Source organism: Solea solea, chromosome 18 (assembly GCF_958295425.1).
Source record: "Solea solea chromosome 18, fSolSol10.1, whole genome shotgun sequence".
Lineage (NCBI taxonomy): Eukaryota > Metazoa > Chordata > Actinopteri > Pleuronectiformes > Soleidae > Solea > Solea solea.
This window is the reverse complement of record NC_081151.1, coordinates 9,586,239-9,599,533: the sequence shown is the minus strand read 5'-3', so window position 1 is coordinate 9,599,533 and position 13,295 is coordinate 9,586,239. Positions and strand designations below refer to the sequence as shown.

Below are 13,295 nucleotides of genomic sequence, written 5' to 3'. Positions count from 1 at the left end.
AGGAATGCTGTCATTCGTCATTCCTGCGCGTCTCTCACAGCGTGTTTAGACAAGCTCCGTCTCCAGCTGCGTCAGTGACAGAATGGGTACAGTGAGTACAATGCCGCACAAAACGTGTTCCAGTTGTGAGAAAGAAAGCCGTTGCAGGGGGAAAGGACAAAATGCACTGCAGATGTTCAACGAGGCTGTCCCGACGTGACGTTAGACATTTATCACTTAAATCACCCTTTTTCTTTTTTTGTCTCTCTAGCTCTCAAAACTGCATGAGCGTCAATTAAAAGCGTCGTATTGTGGAGGTAATGTCACTCGCGTGACTAAATACATACATGATCCAAGCAGAGCGGTATCTCACCCGGCAGACTTGAAAGGTGGCTGTAAATAAAGAAAAAAAAAATTTGCTGCTGGAGGGGTTTTGAGAAGTTTCGGTGGACCCGTCGACAGTTCCGCTGCCTTGAGACGTTGTCACTGTGCCAAAGAATCTACTGTAGCTGACATAAATTTAAGCTGGCCACAAATGCTATTCCCTGCAAAGGAGGAAAACAGCAAACAGTCAACAACCGCAGCAGAGTTTGTCAAAAGGTAAACTCTGGGTTACGTTTCACTTTCAGATCGCTATCTTCTCCACATTTTGAAAGAATGAGTAATGCATATTTGGAATAGAGGGCTGTGCGCGCCGTTGAGTGTTTAATCAAACTTGTGAGTTATGAATACAAACAGAGAGAAAACACCTCATGTCCTGCGGTAAGGAATTTATTAATGGAGATATTGTACAAAGGTGGTGTGGGGGTATAAGTGTAGGTATAAGCTGTGGGGGGGTGGAGCAAAACAGAGGTGTTTTGGGAAGACGGTTTGGGCCTTAAACCCCGCCTTCATGTGATCATGCAGGATTCGTAGGTGGGCACCATGTATTTGATGTATATGAAGGCATCCTCCCCTCCATAGCGCTCAAACATCTCCAGAGTCTCCTGGATCAGGTCACCGACGTTTTCTCTCTTCTGCTGGCTGTAGACAATGCCGTCTCCTGAGTTGACTGGGGACAGAGACACAGAGACAGAGACACAGAGACAGACAGAATGAGAACAAAATCACACACGGGGACATCACAGTCTGGGAGGTGGATGGCGACGGGGCTCACAAAGCGCCACCTGTGGCCGTGCCGCATTGCTCAGCCGCAGACCGGGTTGGCAAATGCCATCCTTCCATCTGACTTCAAACCCAATGGACAGATTTAATTTAATTTACTCCTCTTGTGCCGCGGCCAGTGGGGACTGAACAGCGGAGGAGTTTTTAAACTGTTCAGCTCAAAGTTTAATGAGGCAGCCTGCAGAGAGGAGAGCGGTGTAAAGGACAGACGAGTTAGTGACAGCGCCTCTGCTGCACAGCGCTGCACAGCTCTGCACGGGTGCACACACAAAGCCTGAGCAGTGACCTGGAGTCGCGCTCCACAGGTAAGTGTGTGCGTGTGTGTGTGCAAACATGCGTGTGTCTAAATGTGTGAATTTGAAATCACATACTGTCACTTCAGAGAGTATGTTTTTGCAGTCACATACTGTAAACGTGGCAAATACTGTATATGACAACAAAGCTGCACAATCTCGTCCTTGAGATACAAACACACACACACACACAGAGTGTGAAATAAAACATACAAAATGGTGCATCAGAGCTCTGGCGTGCTGGGGGAACTTATTGGCCAAGAAAAATTGAGGTGTGCAGCCTTCACTCCAATGTTCTTCCTCCAGTTCACCTGCAGGCACTCTTAAACACAAAAACACAGACACGCACGCACACACACACACACAGATTGTGACTTAATCAGCACACAGCAAACTGCCAATTTCATGCCACTGCACTGTGGGCTCAAAACACTTTTCAGAGGGAGGTAACTATAGGGAGGGATAGGGTGTATGCGCACACAAACACACACACACACACACACAACATGTTTTGTGACAACTGCCCTGTTGAACAAAAATATCCTTGAGGATTTTCTCACTCTTTGATATAAAAAGAGAGAAGGGCATTAAACCCCTCTTTCCTTCTTTCCTAACATTCTATCCCTTTTTCAGTCTATTCTTATCCTTCATTTTCCCCGCCACCCCTGCTCTCCCACAGTTGCCTCCTCATTAAAACACAAAGACAGCCAGTCCCATAAAGTGGGCTGTTAAGCAGTAGCACATCTATGATCTCAATCTGCCGCACTTGCTCTCTCCTCAGGATTCACTCTCCTGTTTTACATGAAAGCGACGGGGAGGAGGGGTGTGGTGGGGGGGAGAGAGATTCCTCCAGCCGCGCTTTGACCGCCGGTTTGCCTGAATGCGGCGCTTTGCTTACAGCAGCTGCAGCGTTCGCCGTTTCTCCTCTCGGAAGAAACAACTGCAATAACTGTATACACAAAGGAATGCAGCTCTTTGCTCATTTCCAAACTCGGCGTTTTATTTTCTGCAGCTCCCCACAACACAGGGCCCTGCGTCCCAGTGAGCGAAATCTTAAATAGCATCTAAAATGCATCCATCTGTGCACCGAGAGGAAACAAAAAGGCAACGCAATCAGAGAGGAATGAGGACAGGAGTCATTTGGGCCACTCTTACAACTCTGTGAGTGCGTGTGTTTTGTGTGCCTGCATGTTTGTGGCTCGGTGAAGACCCACTGACAGGGGCCTGGAGTGGGGGCAAGGAGGTCCTGTACAGTGGGAATTGTTGCTGTTCAGTCGTCTCCAAGTGCATATCTGTGATGGTGATCTGTTTGGGAAGACAGCAGCATCAAAAGGAAGAGGCCAGAAGACTTCACATTGATTCTCGATATTTAAAGAAGCAAGAACGGAGAAAAGTGTGTTTGAGGAAGGGGTGGAGGGGAGAGGAAGAGAGAGAGAGAGAGAGAGAACGAGGAGGGAGGTGTTAAAAGCTGTCTCTGCAAATGTCCTTCAGCAAAATCACTCGTCTCCTATACTGTATCCTTGCCTTTTTTTTTTCTCCCTCTGCTTTCAGCAGCAATAACTGAAACCCTGGGCAGAGAGAGAGAGAGAGAGAGAAGGAGGAAAGAAAAATCTTTAAAAACAATCATAATAAAAATTCCCGCCCTGTGAACAGAAGGAAAAGGGCCTTAGCGGGAGGAGCTGGCAGCATGCGCTCCTCTGAGGAAGAGGAAGGGTCGATACAGCTGCAGACAGCGGAGGATCCGACGCACGGCGACATTTACTACACGGAGGGTGGAGGAAGGAAAGGAAAGGTGGCACAGAGAAGGTGCTTTGTTTCCACCTTTCAAGCTAAATCCCAGGGATTGGAGGGGGCCTTCAGCAAAGAGACAAGAAGAAAAAGGAATTAACGATGAGGGAGATAGATCTGCCTGTCTGCCTGCCTGTCTGCCTGTCTGCCTGTCTGTCTGTAAGGTTTCTGAGGGGCTGTGCTTCTCTCGGCCCGCGCGGCCCCCTGATTTCTGGCAAACCACACCAGACCAACACAACAGCTGTAGCCCTCCCTCCTCCACCCTGTTCCTGTTCTTTCTCCATCCCTCATTCCCCACGGTCCTAAACAACCTGTCTTCCCACATCAAGCTCAAGACGAGCAGCCACAGATGCGGGCAGGCGCGGCGCTTCCTCCGCACTTACTTCACGTATACATACAGACGGTATATTTCAGGAGTTTATTCACTGTTGCCAAACTGGGTCAGACGATTATCATATTTCCCTCCCTTGTTTCTTTTTTCTCTAACTGTAGCAGAGCTGTACTCTTGCCCCATATTAAGACTTGTGACCAAGGTTAGAATTCATCGTGTGTACGTTGCATGGTGTTAATCTCTTCTCCTGCCAGGAACAGGGTGACACACACACACACACACACACACACACACACACACACACACACACACTGCAACAGCTTAAGGAAGTTTAGCTGAAAATTCCAGAGCTGCTATAACACAATATCAACTCACCTATTGTTTCTAATCAACTTATGCCTGAGTGAGGAAGTTCCTTATGAAAGCAGCTTATAGAGAGCAAGAGAGAAAAAGAGAGGCCTCGATATTACGGCGACATTTAGAAGAGAATCTGTGAATGAGAGACCTGTTTTTCTTAATGCCTTTGGTTTTTTTTGGGGGGTTTTTTATGAGGGTTTTGGTCTTTCTCAAAAGGGGAAATGGAGGAATGCAGATTATGAGTGCCACGGAACAGCTCGAGTTCCAGGAATACTTCCAGGAGCTGCTGTTGACTGCATAACCGAGAGCGTGTGCTGTCACTGTGTCCTGTTACTGAGCGATAAGTCAAGATGTGCAGAAAAAAAACCAACCGTGATTAGGATCTGATTCTTGACATGGATCCTGGTCGTGTGGTAGAGACTGCAATCTGATCCCCACTAAATACGACGTCTATATTATGCGTGAGCCATGTGGTGTGTGTGTGTGTGTGTGTGTGTGTCTGAGACAGAGGGTGGTGGGAAGTGTGAGGAGGTGGAGGGGAAGAGAAGAGAGGGAGCGCTCACCTCTGGGGGAGGCCTGTGCTTAACAGCGGGGCTCTAATTAAAAGGGCCTCACAGTTGGGTGGCAGGCAGGCCTCTCTCATAAAGAGACTCACACTCTCGCAGAGGGGAGAGAACAGGTGTGAGTGTGTGTTTCTGCGTGAGCGCACACACCTAAACCGCAGGTCTTTGTGAGGACAGCATCTCAGCTACGTGTGTGTCTGTCTGTGTGTGCACAGGTAATTACTGTGTATATGTAGTAATACACATAGTTGTTGTATTTGAATGAAACAGAAATGGCATTTTGGGAGACGTCATAGTCTGTCTTTGTTGTCGTCATCATACTATTGTGTTTGGAGATTGTTTGGCCGAATACTATCAATAAAAATGAACTAAAGTCAGCCTGAAAAGACACTGGAATTCAGTAGAACACTTCCTGTCCTCAGTGATTTCAGACAGAAAAACACAAGTGTTGAAGATTAACAGTGAAACTGAATCTGTAAAATAAGGGGGAGGAGAACTTGAATAAACACATTAGTGATTGTTCCCTGTAGACCTTTCACACTGGCACAAGAGCCCAAATATAATTTTGCACCAGTCGTTCAAACTGAAAAAGAACCGGTTCAAATATAGTTGGTTCTTCCTTGACATTATCAGCGGTCGCGTCGTGGTTTCTGGGTTGTGAAGACGAGCGGGAAGTAGAGGAAGTATGAAGAAAAGTGTTCCTCTTAAACTGGTTCTCCACAAAGCACCACGGTTCCGTGGTTCCTTGTGAGTAAATGCACGTGACAAGGAGAGCATATAAGGGTTAGGAGAGATGGAAAAGGTATATTGGTGATTGAATGAGGTAAAAAAAAGGAGAGTTGAAAGAGTTAACATCAAAATGAACTCATACATAAGAATCGTGCCTGTTTTTAATTATATATATATATATATATATATATATATATAACGTCATGTTATGTTCGCGAGGGTTTCACATTACCACTTTACCAGACTGTATGTTTCCCATAAAAAGTAAAAGACAAAACAGATTTAGCAAATTGCATTTTATAAAGAAGTCCCAGTACATCAGAACTGAACATAGTCCCTAATGACTGCTTTATTCTTATGTGTAGGATCGACTCAGAGCCAGAGCCATTGTGAGCATTTATTTGTGTGCTAGTGTGTGTGTATCTTTGTGAGGTTAAGACCTGGTTTCAGGGTTAGGGTTACAATTGGGTTTAGGCTAGGGTAAGGGTTAAGGGTTAAAGTTAGGCACTTAGTGGTGATGGATTAAGGGGATGCATTATGTCAATGACGTGTGCTCACTTTTGCAATTATGCCACATAACACTTTTCTCATGTTGGAGTTGGAGCTCATAAATATTAAATAATAATAACATCGTAGCGTAGAAAAGAGAGCAGAACACAAAGGAGTTAGCGCGCACAACCGCTGACATAGATGACACATGCTACTGGGAAAACCAATCACAGCCACTGCAGCCTGTGTCGCCTCGATATATGCTGTATATAGTTAATCCCCGCAGATCAGATTACGCAACAGATTACACCCCGCCAAACCTGCGCCGTATCTATGGCACCGACTCAATGCAGATGCATGAATTGGCACCGGGTCCTCAGTCCATGAGCCAGAGGAACAGCGCTTCACATACACAATGTACGCCGACACACAAACACACTGACGCTCTGTGTGTAATCAATAAGCATTTCAGTTCAACACAGCGAGCAGAGCAAGAGCAGCACAATCGCATCCATCTCTCTCTCTCTCTCTCACGCACACACACATCCACATGAGGTCGCGAGCAGAGAAGTAAAACAAAAGTCTTACGGCCGGCAGTGGTTTATTAAACTCTGAACCTCTACGCCGGGCATCATCTGACTGCTCATGCTAACTGAAGTCTGACCTTTGCTGTAGGTCACTGATCTCATTCTCCATGTGTTCATCCAGGCCCAGCAGTGTTCAGTGTGCAGCCCGGTGCCATTTCAACCCGCTGAAAGGTGGACATCGGCAGCGGCGGCTGCCAGGTAAAGGGAAGCGTGTCAAGGTCAGATTGCATCGCAGAAAGTAAGACCGGAGGAGCGCGTCGACATGGTTGAGACAAAGACGTAACCCACCGAGGACGCTTCTGAGCCGCACAGGAGACAAGAGACAAGAGACGAGGCTGATGGATTCCAATCGACCAGGCTCCCACTGGCTTACTAGTCTACATCTGTGTGTAGAATTGAATTCCAATTTCACACTTCCGCCCAAAACCGTGCAGCGTCTTTGGCTGATATTTCTTTAGGAATGGCCTGAGAGATTCAACTGGTACAAGACACACACACACACACACACACACACACACACACACACACACACACACACGCACGCCACAAACCTTCTTCTTGCTCATTTCTTTTTCAATTAACCAACTAGACCTGGCCATGACCGAGAGCAATATCAGTTTGCACCATTTAGTCATGGTTTTAATGCACAAAGAGGGCTCATCTGAGATGATGGATCAATGCTATTTTCCAAGCTGTTACCATGTCCATTATTGTTTCAATTACCACCACTCAGATAATGGTTATCCCAGTCCCATCTCATCCAATTGTAGCTTGATACATGTATCTGTGACTCTGCGGAAAGAGACATCGCACGGTATGTGTTCACAGGTGCATCACACCGACGGCTAAGGAGGACGGCTACTTTTAAGGGATTTTAAAAATGTGCATGTGTACGTTAGTGGTGGCAAAGTATCCCTGAGGCCCTGTTGTGGCGAGGGTTTTCATCTGGGCCAACAAATATAAAAAATAATATAAAAAATGATATAAAATATACAAAGCTATAGCATAATAATAATAATAATAATGAAATATTCCTTTAAGTTCTTTCATTTCCCCAAAGAATTCCATTCAATGCAGTTCTTTTTGCATTTTCAATATATTGTTACTTCCAGGTTGGCTTCAGGCAGAAAACCTACCTTCTCTTCTTATGCCACAATGCAACAGCACAGTCAGTACAGTCAGTACAGTCAGGTTCACCCTTAAAGCTCATAGAACAAACGTTACAAACTCTAAAAACTCCCAGAGGTCCTATCTCACAATAGCAAGTTCCTTTCACGTAGTCGCTCAAAAGAAAAAAGTAAAAAAACATATATTACACTGAATTAAAGATGAAGAATCAAAGCTTGACACAGATGACTTAGCCTTTACCACTGTGCCTGTGTGTCTCTCCCGGGCCGGGAGCGACGTGTCAGTGCTGTCAGGTGTGAGTCAATGTCGTCAGATGCGATCTCATTACGCCAGCTTACCTCAAGGTTAGCTGTGGGCTGCTGGCTAGGCACAAAATCGATCTGCACCGGGGACAGGAGTTAAAGGCCACCATGGTGAGCGGTGCGCGGTGTGCGCGCACACACCCCGGCCACAAGCCAAACAAGCTCTCACTGCACTTTGAAATGCAAAAGGCGCCATGATACAGGCATGGACGTGTGAGCTGCAGTAGTATGTACACGCAGCTCTGGAGGCACAGTGCAGAGTCTGTGACACCATGTGAAAGGGCTGCAGATTCACAGGAATACGTTTCACTTGCCTTGAATCTGCAAAAGTCATTCAGCAAACATTCCTTATCTCATCAGCATCTCCTACAGATAATACAAGAATTAAAAGGAGCTGTGTGTAAGAAATGGATTGTATTAACGCAACATGACCATGATATGCTTTCAGAGATTAAGGAAACATATTCAATTGAAATATTGGCCTTAAAGGAATACTTCACCGATTTGCATTTAGCCTTGTATTACTAATAGGGAAAATATTCTATACTAGAATAAATGAATATATTTCTCAACTCAGGGGAAACTGAGGTTGGGAAGCACAATTTTTCAAAAATACTACCCCTATTCTAGTAATACAAAGCTGAAGTATTCCTTTAAAATGTAAGTTAAAGTCTGCTAATGCTGTTTTTATGTTGCGGAAAATGTGGTATAAGTGTAGTTCCTCAAACTGCCTGGCAACTTTGAGTCTCTGGGACGGACATAGAGACAAACTACCAATCCCTCTCACACCTATGGTTAACGTGTCCAAAATTGATCTCCAGTATTTTTAATTTGGATTTGCAGCGGCTGTTTTAAACTCCAGCTGCATATGTCACATATAGCTCCTCGTTGGCGCACTAGTGGATGGTGTGTCAAGTCGGGGTGGGACAGGGGCTTTGAAAGAATCATACAGCGCTTGATTGGATGGAAATGAGCATACTCCCCCCTACTGTAATATGAGTCATCGGAAATCTCAAAGCAGATTCAAGGGCAACCTCAAGAAATCCAATAGGAATATTGGAAAAACAGCTCTTTTGAGATATTGGGTTGAATGCCGGCGTGTAGGTGACATCTCATGATTAAAGCACTAAAGTGTTGATATAGACGTCACAAAGTCTTTAAACTACAGAAAGTTTCGCAAACATTTCATATCTCATCAGCAGTCAAACCTTCTACGGATAATATAATACTTCTTATCGTCTTTAAAAAAGAAATAGGCCTATCACTGAAAAACAGATATGCACAAATATATCACTTCATACATATCTGATGCAACCTGAAGCCCACAGGTTACGTCAGACAGCAGCAGCAGCATCCGTGGACAAATGATGTCGTTATGAAGCGAACAAACGTCGCTTCATGCGCTGCGTCGCCTGACGTATACCATCGTTTGACAGGAGTTCAATGAGCATTGACAGGTGTTTCGTCTGAACATGTCACAGCAGCCATGACGACGATGTTCGTTCTCCAGATCTGAGATTGGAGCCGTGTCAAATTAACGGCTGTCGAAAATAATAAATAAAAAGCAGGGAATATTTTTTGATTTCGTGACCTTCGAGAAATAGCAGAGGGATGAATATTCATCGCAAACAGCTTGCCTGGCGCACCTTTGCTCTGGAAGCAGGTGTCCATACACGGGTGACAGCAGTGGTTTGCTCAGCCTCTTCTTCTCATTTACACATCATCATGTGCACACAGATTATGTTTAAGTTACAAGGGAAACCACTCTAACTGTTGTTATTTTTTTTTTAAGATTTACTCCCAATGAGAAATTGAAGATTTTGAATAAAACATTCCATTTTGAATAAAACATTACAGCTCACGCTCGGTGTGGCCCGTTCTGCGGCACGATAACATGCTTACACTCACATAAATACGTCTAAATATGGGAAATAAACAGATTAATAGAATAGCTGGTTAACGTCCTGCAGAGACATCACAATGGGGACTCAAAAATACGGCAAATGAAAATGAAAAAGTTTGCTAATGGGATGGTAACGTTGACTGGGATGAATTGAGTTCAGTGTTTGTTATGAGCTGTGAAGTATGAAATTAAAGTAAAAGGCTTAAATCGAATTAAGCCGTACCTGTAATTTAATTTGAAGTCTGGAACTCTCTGATGTCGACCTTAATTCCACTATGCCTGCGAATTTATGTACGTGACAGTTACAACCGACGGGGACGAGACTGAGAGATACAAACGTCACCAGATTAATTAGATAAAAGAAAACACACCAGAGCCGCCGTTACAAAAGGACAGAAAAGAGTTCACATGGTCCCAATAAGCTGAAGGCATTACAAAGTGAATCAGAGGCGAACCCCCCGCACAACATCTGAAAAATATAAAGAACTCAATAAAACACATTACTGAAGGTGGAATGACCTGCACAACAAAGGGAGGAATGAAATCAGAGAAATCCCTTCTTCAGACAGAAAATCATGTCGGGATTCAGGTGGAATATAAAAAAAATAGAAAACTGACAAAGAGAGAGACGGATGAAGAGTGACAGAGACGGAGAGAGAGAGGAGGTCGAGTGGCATAGTCAATTCAAAGAGCGACTCCGTTTGTCCTCTTCACTCGTCACAAGAGGAACATTTGAAGTGACATACTAATTTAAGTTAGTGACAAATCAAAGTCTATCACTGATATCGCGCTAAACCGTGGCGAGTGTCCTCTCTCGCTCTCTCTCTCTCTCGCTCTCCCTGCACTTCACACTTCTGCAAGTCATTGAAGGGACGTACTTGTAGTTTGAAAACATCAAAGGGATAAGGTGTGCTTTAGCCCCTCAGACGCAGAGCTCCTCTCGCCAAAAACAGTGTCATTACTGCACTGTGAGCGCACACACACACACACACACACACACACACACACAGACAGAAATGTGCACAAAGTCTTTCTCACACACATGTGCAAAGGCACACATGCACATACGCAGAGACGGCCTCTGTGCCTGGCTCATAAAATCACTTTAGTCTTCATAACCACTTTAGCCTTGGAAGCTGCCATCAGTGGAAGGACACACACACACACACACACACACACACACACGTACAGTAACGAACGGTGAGCCATCCAGCGCTTCCATTAGCCTAATGAAGTGGCTCCTTAAGATGGATGACATGACATCACCTCCACCACCAATCACAATATCACCCCTAAAAAACCTTCGGCTAAAAGCTCCACCCGTCTCCCAGCTCCCCCCACCACCCCCCAACCCCACCCTCACCCACTACTTATTGCACCAAATGGACGTTGAGCATTCCAAGACCCATTCAGCCCTCGCACAGCACTTTTATTGGCCTGGTTATTTATCTCTTTAATGCAGTTGGCTGGAGTGGACGTCTTTGGATGCAGAGATGGAGTGAATCGCGGTGGGGGCGGGCGGGCGGGCGGCGGTGGAGCAATGGGATTAAAAGAACTTTTGGTTCAACAATGACAATGGCACCAAGCAGACAGTACGACGTCTGTCTGCATTCAGAGCAGGGACAAGCAAGCGCGGGAGGCTACGGGGGAATCTGCGGGCGGCGGTATCCAAGGGTCACGGTGAACGCAGAGAGTACTACAGAAATACTACACAAATAATACAGTTTGCACCAAGCCGTGCAGTAGAACTCAGTCCGGTTCGCACCCTGAACTTGCATTTCCATGACTGGGTGTGTGGGCCAGGAGGTGATAGCTGTGTCAGCGACGCACACAGCGTGACATCACACAATGTAGCCCACTAATAAATTCCACGAAGGAGGAGAATGCAACACAGGGGGGAGGCGGGACATCCAGTATTTTGTGTTCTGCTGAAAAACACACCGCCATTCTGTGTTTTTGCCTTTCATTGCATGGAAGCAAAGATTCTCTGTTGAGAAATAAATGGAGGGCAGTGTGTGGAGCGCCACACTGTGCTGGGTGCTCGGTGCAGAATGGTACCCTTCACAACATCTCACAATGGAAATGCAAATAACACTGAAGTGAACTGTACTGCTTGGTGGAAACAGGGCTTAAGTGGCACTGTTTGTACCACATGACACTAAATCTGCATCCATACCAACACACTTGGTCACATGACCATTCAGGTACACTGGACACGCATGTGCCTGTGTCAGTGTCGTAATGTAACGAAGCAATTTTCACATATCTGTACTTTACTTTTAGTCCACTACATTTTCTAAATAAAATGTGTACTTTTACTCGATACGATACATTTCCCTTAACCATCTTCGTTACTCGTTACTCCAAAATAAAAGTTGACTTTAAAAGTTAAAAAATGACTTTTGATACTTAAGTACAGTTAACGTCAGGTACTTTAAGACTTATACTCAAGGAATATTCTAAAAGGTGACTTTAACTTCTACCAAAGCCATTTTCCGGTAAGATACTTGTACTTTTCCTCAAGTATCGCTTTCAAGTACTTTATACATGACTGGCCTGTGTAAACGGTCTCTCCTTGTTTGGTAAAAAAAAGAAATATAATCATATGTTTAAATGTTATTCTTTCTAAAAGCAGAGGGAATGTGTTTAATAAGGTATTTGCTGCGGGTGAAATGACTCAGCAAAGGCTTTGGCTTTGATTAGCGCAGCATTTGTGGGACCTGCTTCCTTTTTTCTTTTCTTTTTTTTTGCAACAACGCAAATTCCCAACCTAAATTTCCCATAGGTGTTACAGTGTGAATGGTTGTTTGTCGGCGACCTGTGGCTGTAGCCCACTGTCGGCTCCAGCCCTGCAAGCCTTAAAAAGATGAGTGCTACAATAGATGGATAAATGTAAAGGAACTTTAACCTAAGAGGATAAACAACAGGTCTAACACAGCTGCAGATAATATAACTGTCAGTCTGGGACTGCAAATATGATTTGGGAGTCTTGAGTTATTCATGTTTTCTCTGGTAAAATGGTCAAAATGCTGGAAAAACTAACATCAAATTTCCCTTTACTTTAAAGACAGTTATATTCATTGGTTCCAAGACAATTTCTTTTTATTATTTATATCAATGGACTCGGCCTAAAACACTCTCCTCCTCATCCACTCCATCTCAGAAGGACAAAAAAAGTGTTTCTGGGTGTAAGACAGCAGGTACAGGCGTCCATAAAGAGTCAGCGTTTTACGGGCAGCAGCGCGGCCCAAGGGCCTGTCAAGGTTTACGTGTGCACAGGCCCTTTAAAGTAGGAGTGTTTAAGTGTGTTTTTTTTTTTGTTTTTTTTTTTACATAAAGCAAGGGCGTCTGTCTGTCCTAAGCAGACCAAGAAAATAAATGTATTTGATTATTTGAGACATGACTTTCTTAGTTTATGCCTGTAAATAGGAGAGAAACCCTCACTGGAAACATACTGTTGTGACGTGAAGGTCAAATGTAAAATGTGTAATGTTACATACATGTTCGGCCGTGCGTGCGCTACATCTCAAACAGCCCATGTCCTTTAAAGTGTCATTTGTGATAGTCTCCACAGCACGAATCCACACAATGATCTCCACAGTCATTTTGGACACTGTCAACATTGGATTTTTCGAGGTAGGCCAACACTTTGTGTCTTCTGCCAGCGGGCAGATTTTTGAAT

General features: G+C 44.7%; 1 protein-coding gene across 1 annotated transcript in view; it reads right to left on the bottom strand.

Annotated features, from left to right (window-relative positions):
- Window positions 1-734: 734 nt before the first annotated feature.
- The window catches only part of pacrg (PARK2 co-regulated), a 125,959-nt gene continuing 113,398 nt past the window's right edge, over window positions 735-13,295 (bottom strand). Inside the window, exon 5 of the mRNA XM_058614506.1 lies at window positions 735-1,030. Coding sequence (XP_058470489.1) covers window positions 870-1,030 — 161 coding nt within the window. The 3' untranslated portion in view covers window positions 735-869. The remainder of the gene's footprint in view (window positions 1,031-13,295) is intronic.